This window comes from Primulina eburnea, chromosome 8 (assembly GCF_022965805.1).
Source record: "Primulina eburnea isolate SZY01 chromosome 8, ASM2296580v1, whole genome shotgun sequence".
Lineage (NCBI taxonomy): Eukaryota > Viridiplantae > Streptophyta > Magnoliopsida > Lamiales > Gesneriaceae > Primulina > Primulina eburnea.
Window position 1 is genome coordinate 33,169,997 of NC_133108.1, and position 10,537 is coordinate 33,180,533.

Sequence of the window (10,537 nt, forward strand, 5' to 3'; positions counted from 1 at the left end):
TAAAAAAATTATAGGGGAATCGAATATAAGTCATATTCGACTCAATTCGATTCGTACATTGCATTAAATAAAAATCCACACACTACTTCTCTATGAATCAATTAATTATAGGGCTTTCCTTCTACAACAGAGCATGAGATAAAAACCAGCTCAAGTATACAACCAATACCACTGCTGTAAGAGGCATATATAGCTGCACGAAGCAACATCAATAACCGTATGTCAAATAGTATATAACAACAAATCACATTTCTATAAGTTCTCCAGAGTAATAGCGTGTCCGAAGGCACATTATTACACTCCAACGAACAAGATGGAAAATATTACACGATTTCGTGTATGCTTTATTTTAAGGCGGCGGCACGAGCTTGGTTCTGCAGCCATATTATCTTTAAGGCAAGATGCACGTGAAAGCTCATTTCTGGTGAAGGATTATTTCAAATTCATTGCTGCGGCCATGTTTCTTAATTTCTGCGAAATTTCTGAAAACGATGGCCTCTGTGTCGGATCAGATGCCCAACAACTTTCCATCAATGACTTCCATTCGGGGTCGCACCATGTTGGGATTTGTGGCCTCAATGTGTTGTTCACGATCCCTCCTACGTGTTATAGTCAGGAAGTTTTTTATTTTAAATCAAGATGTTTGCTTTCTTGAAGAATAATGAGATAGATCATATTTATCTTATTATATAAATTGGACTCATCAAGAGATAAAAACAAACGGTGACCATCTTCTAAGCCAAGAATCAAATGCCCAAAAATATGGTGCATACCAATTATAGAAGCACAGTGCATATCTGCATAGGGTTCACCACCAGTCAGCAATTCCCACATGACAATCCCAAATGAGTACACGTCGATCTGAAGAATGAAAATGTAAAACATAAATAAAAGAAAATATGCATGGATGCGTGAAAGAGACATCAAAATCAGGTACATCAGCTCAAATGGAACCACAATTACCTTTTCAGTTACCATGTTGCTCTTCCCGCTCAAGAGTTCGGGTGCCATCCATGGTAATGTCCCACGAACACCTCCGGACACTAAAGTGTGTTGTTTCACCTTTGATAAGCCGAGATCCCCAATCTAAAATGAAATTCAGTCAAAAGAAAATGGGTTCACATAAAAACCATATTCCCAACTCACCCAACTCCCAGAGAATATCGAGTTTTAGGGTTGCCCTTCATCCAAAACTAGTCATTTAGCAAACGCGGTAAGCGGACTACCACAGAAACTCAAATGTCCTTGTTCAGTCATTAAACTTACCTTGCAAACTGGACGATGAGGGTCTCTCATATTTACCAGCAGATTCTCACATTTTAAGTCAAAATGAACAATATTCTTTCCGTGCAAGTACTCCATACCAAATGCAGCATCCATTGCTATTATTAGTCTTTTGCGTCTATCGATTGTTCTGCCCAAAAAATAATCATAAACATGGCATATCAATAATCGGTGTTACAGATATGCTGGCCAGTGAGAAAGAAAATAACCTGTCTTTCTTCTGCAAAAATTGTTTAAGAGATCCATTAATCATGAACTCGGTCACTGTTGCTAAAGATCCATCTTCACCATCACGAACTACACCGTAAAAAGAGACAACATTTGGGTGGTGCAATGAACTTAATATCAGCGCCTCCTTCCAGAAATCCGCAATCTATGTTTAGGAAAGATTGAGTTAAAACTTAGAAACCAATATGAAAAATCTAAACAAGTTATTAAACTGAGTGTTTTAAAAAGGGAACATGAAAAAACCGATATAATTCAGTTGATATATTGACAACATTGTTGTAAAAGTTACAAGTCAATCGGAGGGCATAATCACCACTAACAAAAAAAACAGAACTATTATAAGGTCATGTCTGCGTGTTCGTCAAGGAGACATTGAACTTAACCAAATGTAACATAAGTCATTCCAGGAATTACACAATTTATCATCAGCACTTGCTATCCTGTAACAAACCAGCAGGTACACATGTTCGTCAGAAATTATATTGATCTGAACTAAAATGAAAAATTTATCAGCATTTTAACATGATGCTGAATAAGACAGAATTATATCATTTTTCAACTAATTCGTCCTATTGGTGGAATCATAGGAAAGAATATTAAAATATTAATTCATTTGCAGAAGATAGAAAACGCAAAATTTAAGCGGCAAAAGTCACAAATAATCAATGTTGTATACCATAAACATGGGATGAAAATTGATGCAGTTAAAGAAGTTGACATGGAAACGAAGATTGTTTAAACAATTACGCATTTAATTGAAAGGAAAAGCTTACTAGTCGTTCCCTTTCAGATGGCTTTCCAGTAAAGCAGCTGGCCTTTATTCTTTTTATTGCTACATCCGAGCCCTTCCATTTGCCATGATAGACTGCACCATATGTCCCAGAACCTAACTCCCTGATCTCCTCCAGATCTTCGCTTTTTATTGTCTACGAGGGTAACAAAATGAAGAGAGAATAAATGACAGCGCATGAGCAGGAAAAAATTAATTTATGATTAAAACATTTATGATGGATATAAATTACTCCAATGGCATAAAGATCACATAAACTAATAAAACAACAATTATAACCTGTAATCCTTGATCTATGGCTTCCGCCTCAGCTTTTGTCGGCTCTATCTTGGAGTTGTAAACATTTTCATTATCAAATTCTGCCTCCAATTCTGTATTGGTGTCCTATATAAAGAAAGAAAACATTTTCAGTAACAAAAAAAGCCACTAAATTTGTGAATTAAAATTTACTCAATACTTACAACTCCATCTGCATCCTTTTGAGTATGTTCATTTGCAACTACTTTATGCTCAACCCCCAAACCCGCATCATCTTGAATTTGAGACTTCATCTCCTTCATACTTTGCAAGGCCGCCTCTTCTACACATGCAGTTAACTCCGGCAAGACTTCCAACTGGACATGTAAAGACTCCTCAGGAAAACTAACTTTGGTTGCATCTACTGTTGCAGCCCCACCATTTTCTACAGTGGGTTCCGGAACATTTGATTTAATGGATGCATAAGATGCTAAACCATTGGAGTTCTTGTCCATAATACCACACGTAACAGAAGTTTCTCCTGCTCCTGCATGATTTGATTCTTTGGTAATATCTGTATCGTTTCTAAAATATATATTAGCAGCAGCAACAGGAACTGATTTATCATCTGCTAGAGATGCTGGGTCAGACTTTGGAAAAGGGCTGTTGGAAGTACCAAACTTAGTCAGCTCAGCTGTTGATTGGACGGGTTCCAGACCATATTGATGAGGATTCTCCACAGTGTACATACTAGGTGTCAATTTCACAGACTGGAGATTAAAATATTCTGGCATGTGAGACCCATTGAAGCCCGCGATTTTTTGGGATGAGTCAGCCCAAAGATTCTGATTCTCTAAAAAAGCTTGAACTCTGGGACTACCCTCCACTGTACCTCGGATGAATCCAGTACCGACAGAGCCATTCAAGAGCTGATGTGAGACTGATGCGTCATAGGAGGGAACTCCATTTCTCCATAGAGCTTGTGAAGGAATGTGACATTGTGGTGCCGGGTGGAGATTATCATCCCCATATCTATAGGCAGGATTTACATAGCGAATTCCGTCAGCACATGGCAGATGAATATGTGATCCACTTGCCACAGCATGGTCCTGAAACAGTTGACTACCATACTCTACCCCGGACCGAGCATATCGTTGATTATCATGATGGATGTAAGGTGATTGCACATGGTGTCCATCACATACATTACCATGACCATGGAGGATATTCACACCATTTTCAATAGTGTAGCCATCAGCCAACCTTCCAGCAACAGATATATGTGGTCTCGATTCCTCGGCCCAAGGATTTGACTGATGTGGTGAAACCCATCCTCTTTCATGATTATGAGTCTTAGGATGCACGAATCGAGGATCATTTTGATACACAGGGTGCATATTTGCATCCGACAACATGTACACTTCCCGGTTTGGAGGGCACTCGGAGCAAGAATTAGGGACCTGAATATACCCATTTCCCAGGTTAGGAGTCTCTAGATGTGACTGTTCACTGGCCTTCCTAGAAGATTCAGGATAAACTTGATTTTTCGGAAAATTCATCCTGCAATTCTCACAAATACTGTTTCCTTCATAAGTGCTGCACCCTTGGAGTATGTTACCAGGAAATCCATCCTTCTCATTGACAGCAGATCCGGTAGGAATTAACACTACATTGTCTGGATACTGTGGAGGTTGTTCATAAATGAAATGGGTATTGACCGGAGCCCGACTGTAATCCTCAGAATAAATTCTGTCAGGAAAGTCTCCATATGGCGTTCGACAGCGAGAGGAAGGCGAACTTGGAAACTCTGCAAATTGCCTCTGATCTATGTTTCCAGGATGCCTTGGGGAATAGTAACCAGGACTCCATGGTGCCTCCATCTCATTATATCTTTGAGCTATCGATTGTTGAGGTTGGCCCGAACCCAAATGAGGTATCGTTAGGCGCCGTAAATTCATCTGAGCAATTGGCAATTCCATGTTTCTTTGACCAAGGAAGCTACCCTCTAGATTATTCTGATTAAAGAACTGTTCAGTTGTATGGCCATCGTCAAAAGCCCCCACTACCAAAGACTCCCCAGGCTGCTTTCTAAATTCGGGAGATTCGTTAAGGTTGTTCAAAGCATCCACATACCTCCTCTCATTATCCCTTTCATCTACATCACCAAAATGCAATGAACCGTCCTGATCATTATGCAAAAACAAAAATATCCTCAACCTGGTAAACCCGTCCCTGGATCCTAACTTGTCGTACTCCTCCATCATATTTGTGACATCATCATCGTTGACAACAGATACCAAGGCATCAAGATCCTCATCCGGCTGTTGGTATTTCAACAAAGCTGCACCTTCCAAAAGCTCCCTCATTTTCTCCATGAGTTCTTCATAAGTTATATCACGTGGGACGCTCACAATACGTGTCTCACCTCCAACATATCTAAGTTTACCATCTTGGGGTCGTGGCAATATACTACCCGAAAAGCTACACAAGAATTTAACACGTGGAATTTCATCATTAGAGCTCGGGGTAGAGCCAGCAGTCACCATGGTGCAATCCACTAAGGACACAGATTGATGCTGCTGATCAAAATTTTGGCATTCACGTCCGACTTCCACCTTGTTTAGATTCTCAATTTCCTGATAATTGCACGTAAGATATTCCCATTGGTTTCATGATTAAAAAAAAGCTATGCTCCCACTCACTTTTCTCAATTCCTCATCCAAAACCCAAAATTCACCACTTTTCACACTTAGATTATAAAAAAAAAATCCAATAAAATCAATTTTTTTGGGGAAAAAAACCTAATCTTGACGGCTAAAATTAAATAAATACTCCAGCAATTTAAATTTCTTATGAGTGGCCCCAAATCACTGCAACAACATCAGACTCGAGCGCAGATTCGCCTCAAAGAAGCAAAATTTCCATACAAAGATCACTCTTCATACGTAAATTCGATCAAACAAAAAAGAGAATACACACACATATTGGGAAAAAAAATGACTAACGATTCACCTGAGAATGGGGATTCTGAAAACACCAGAGCCCTGAATTTCCTGAAAATTCGAATTCAAGCGAACCCCGGAAAATCCCCCAAATCTAACAGATCCCTAATACCCTTTTGCATCAAACGAAAACAAATAAAAACAAAAACAAAGTGATGTATCCTATTGCCTAGCAAATGCCAGAAAAGGACAAATATTAATGAATAATTGTATTACAGCCGCATAAACATACGTGCGTATGAACAGATCAAGTGGGGGTGTTTGGGAATATACTTTGTGTTGAAGAAAAGGGGAGGAGATGCCACGGCTGGGGAGGAATTGAGGATGCTGAAGGTGCCCCCGTTACGAGACACGTGGCGGGTTTTGAGTGCTTCGAATACAGGGATCATATGGTATCGCTCAGAGGGAGAGCGAGTTCATTTATTAAGGTTAATACAAAACTACCAATGATCTCCTTTGTTTTGTAAGATTGTGTTGTGAATTTGTACAAAGACCAGCTACTTTCTATATATATATACATACAGAATCCTGATGGAATAGACTTAGTCGAATATTTATTCGAATTTCTAATATGATAGGAATCAACAATAATTCTTAATCAATTAGAATTCTATATCGATAAATAACAATTAATATTTTTTTAAATGATATATTATTCTAAACAATATGTGTATATATATATATATATATACAGAGTTTTGATATGTTCTCGATCTATCGTGTGTATTTTCGTGTCCATCAATAAGATGGCTCACTCATTCGATGTACAATTTGGACATCTTTAATCACATCCAATAAATAAATCTTATTATAGACACGAAATAGACACGATAGATGAAGAATATATCAAAATATATATACACATGCTAACATACTTTCTTTCTATTTTGATAGATTTTATTTATTTATTTATTTTAATTGATAATATCGTCCCTAATTTTACAAAAAGCACCAAATTTTGTGTGCGTATGAATTATAATGGTATTTAATATTTCTATGTAACTAACGCGCATTTCGCACGCTGTTTATATACATACATATATATATATATATATATATATATATATATATATATATTTGTGTGTGTGTGTGTGTGTGATATTTTTGTGTTAAATTTTTTTGTTATTTTTAATTTAATATCTTGTTATGATAGCTTTTTATATTAAGAATGACAAAATCATTTAAAAATTCAAATTTAGGATAGAGATTAAAGAAAATATTTAATATTTTTTCAAAAAAGTATAAAGTAGATATGATAATGAAAAAAAATAATACACAAATTTACTAAAATATATTGTTATAATATTTTTTATTAAATAAAAAAAGAATACTTCATAATTTTAGATTTGTAATTTTGACGTTTTTAAAAATTTATTATGACACCAAAATATCAAACTTAATAATATTGTAAATATATAAAGGATAGATATATTGTGATATTGTGTACAAGGCATGGTATATTACTAATTTTAAATGTTATTTCTCATTCGTTGTATAGCTTTTAAAGTAAGAAAAAACTTAGAAAATAAATAGTTTAAATGAATTTAAATTAAAACTTATAAATACTTCATATAGTTATTTCAAGGAGATTATTCTAAAACAATTTAAGAAAAAAACATTTGATAGAGCAAATTTTGTTCCTCTAATTTATAACTATTTCTTACTTAATAATTAATATAACTAGCGGTCCTGCACATATATTGTATATGACATAATATATAATTTTTTTTTATTATTATTATGTACATTTGATAAATTTATATTTTTAAAATTAGTCCATTTCGCAATTATGATATTTTGACAATTAAATTGTATGATCTAGTGGTGTGATGTGAAATTTTTTTTTAAATATTTTTTGTTAAAAAAAATATTTCTAGATTGTTCTAATTTCTTTCTAGATAAAATTTTTATCGAATAATTTGTAATTTAACTGAAAACACTAATCAAAATTGGTGGGATAAAAGTGTGATTGGATTATTAACTGAAAAAACTATCGAACACATATGACAGTGTTAAGCTGTCAATTTTTTTTCCAATTTCAATTTTTTTCCGGACATCACGATGTAAATCTGATATATACAGCGTAACATCAACACTTATATGGAAAAAAGACTAAAATTGAAAGGTAGAACACCAAGAATGAAATTTTATAATACCAAAGAATCGCAAAGACATAAACATATAAAATCAAAATAACATCATTTTTTCCATCGCTCATCGCAGCTATTTTTATCATCAAACTCCTAATGCACTTTAATTTATTTCGTGTCTTGTAAAATGACTAGAATTGGATGGGATTTCTTCATCCTAATTTTTCAAAAATTAGTCGGCGTCAATAATTTATGCATACCTGGAGATTATCAAACCTAATTCAGAATTATCCCGGTTGGACAAGTTATTGAATTCATTCAAATTCAAAGAGACAATTCATCTCAACTTGGTACAGCCTGAGCTAATTAATAAAGCTTAACCGAAAAGCCTAATAACTATTGCCAGCTTACTAGTTACTACCGCCGCCATATATATAAATTGCGAGAATTTTGTTAAACTTAGTCCTAAGAGAGGATCACATCATTTATACCAAATAATACAAATCTTATTATAATTTAAGATTCCATTTAGATGGATGCATTTGATTTGAAGGAATAAATGAGGAGAATGCGTTCAAATGACTCAAATTTTGTGTGTGTTTGAGATACATCATAATTACTATGAAGATTACTGTAGAACCGAGCGCTTACCGCTTTACCAAAAACTATAGTTAGTAGTAATGGTGCAACTCAAATCTTTTAAACCGTACAGCAGCTCAAGTACCACGGTTCGATCGCTTTACCAAGCAGGGACAATTATTGCACCCAACAATCTCTCTTCTGATAATTACACTCCTTGCAATCAATGGAAATCGAACACATGACCTTGGCTCTGATACCAATTGTAGGATCGAGCACTTGCCACTTTAACAAAAGCTATAGCTAGTAGTAATGGTGAGACTCAAATCTTTTAAACCGCACAGCAGCTCAAGCACCACGGTTCGATCGCTCTACCAAACAAGGACAATTATTGCACCCTACAATTACTTAACTTTACATAGAACATATTGGAATTCTCTTGAAATCTAATCATCCAAACTAGTCAATTATTTCGAAATCAACCATTTCAAATCCATTGATTTAAATATAAATTATAAGATTCATTCGCTGAGCAGCACATATCCATGCATTATTAAGAATGAATAAAGAAGACAGAATGTCCATGAATTATTGAGAATGGTATAGATTAGGTATATTCTCATTGTACCCTCTTCAAGCACCTTCAAAGTGTCGTCTCCAGAATAATTCTAATTATTCCCAAAAAAAAAAAAGAATAATGCTAATTACTTTCCTTACTTTTGGAATAATATAGACTATAGATAATTGATTAGCTCATTGACTCTTTATATATATAATATAATGAGGGGTAAAATTTGTTAATTGTCATTTTTAATTAGCTTGTTTTGATATTTTTCGAGTACCCATATTTAGTTTAATGTGATCGTTTGACTACCTTTTTGAAGTTCTGGTATAGTTTGATTAGTGATTAATTTATGATTTTGTTGGTTTAAGCTTGTTGAAGTTATCTTTTGGTTGGTTTTTGAGGATATGATTTGACTCACTTTGATGAGTGGGTCTCATGTGAGACCGTCTCACGGATCATAATATGTGAGACGGGTCAACCCTACCCATATTCACAATAAAAAATAATACTCTTAGCTTAAAAATTAATACTTTTTCATGGGTGACCCAAATAAGAGATCCGTCTCACAAATACGACTCATGAGACCATCTCACACAAGTTTTTACCCACTTTGATATATCTTTAATATATAACCACTGAATTGATAAGTCTTATCATTATGTATATTTCACTTATTGGTAATGAGTTTATATTGGGAAGATGTTTAGGTTCTATTGATAATCTTACAAACTCTTGATTAAATAATGATAAGGTGGAATCAAGATTTGTTTAAATTTTTATGATGAGATTTCGTACAACTAAAAGCTTGTTAATGCCTATATTATGTGAGAAATGTATTATTTGAAACGCGCGACTTTTGGATCAGTAAACACCTGACTGTTCATTATGTGTTGCAAAAATTGTTATTGACAATGTTTTTACAGCACCAGTGTACCATTATGATTTTGATTGTTCTAATTTCTAGTGGTGCATACACACACAATCAAAGCTTCATTACTCATTCATCGGGAGAGAAAGGTGACGTTGTTGGGAGAGAAAAATCTGCAGTTTTGAAAAGTTCATGTTGGCAAATATTGAAGACAAATGGTGATTTCCAAGTGAAATCTACTGAATGTGTTTGTCATAGATACGTCATTAAGAAAAAAAATGAGTCTTTTATTTAAATAAGTACTTGAATGATTATAACACTTTATATTTAGTGGATTTACTTGATAGTTGGACGTGACTTCGTGAATGTAGGTTGGTTGGACCGTAGCACATTAAAATTCTGGTGTTCTCGTGTTTTTTTATTTTATTATTTATTCACATAATAAACAACGATAAAAAAACAAGCCACTTATACTGCAAGATAACACGCTTTCAATTGGTATCAAAACAGGTTCATTATTTATTATAGTGTGATCCTGGTTGTGTTAGTTTGATTTTATTAGAATGGATTTTACTTGATGGTACAAATTACTCCTATTGGAAATGGAGAATGAGATCATTCACAAATTCCGTTGATGAAAAGTCTTGGAAATTAATTTCGATAGGATGAGAGCACCCAACAAAGACGGATGACGAAGGAAATAAAATTCTCAAACTCGAAGAAACTTGGAGTGTTAACGAGGATCAATTAGCTAACAACCATTCCAATCCTTGAATGCAATTTCAATGTCGTTAATGCTAATCAATTTAGACTAATATCCACTTATGAATATGTCAAGGAAGCATGAAGCATTCTTCTATCTGTATATTAAGGTACGACTGTTGTAAAAGTTTC

At 34.6% G+C, this 10,537-nt stretch overlaps 1 protein-coding gene across 2 annotated transcripts; it reads right to left on the reverse strand.

Moving 5' to 3' along the window:
- Positions 1 to 157: 157 nt before the first annotated feature.
- LOC140839396 (uncharacterized) lies at positions 158 to 6,027 on the reverse strand. 2 transcript variants are annotated; one of them, XM_073206069.1, is made up of 9 exons: positions 5,815 to 6,027; positions 2,764 to 5,175; positions 2,582 to 2,686; positions 2,286 to 2,438; positions 1,494 to 1,657; positions 1,267 to 1,414; positions 964 to 1,086; positions 774 to 861; positions 158 to 599 (listed from the first exon to the last, which is right to left on the reverse strand). In XM_073206069.1, the coding sequence occupies exons 2-9, from the start codon at positions 5,083 to 5,085 to the stop codon at positions 433 to 435; spliced, it is 3,270 nt and encodes a 1,089-aa protein (XP_073062170.1). In that variant the 5' UTR covers positions 5,086 to 5,175; positions 5,815 to 6,027; the 3' UTR covers positions 158 to 432. The 2 variants fall into 2 exon arrangements, with proteins under 2 accessions (XP_073062170.1, XP_073062169.1); XM_073206068.1 differs by having other exon boundaries at positions 5,552 to 6,016.
- Positions 6,028 to 10,537: the final 4,510 nt, after the last annotated feature.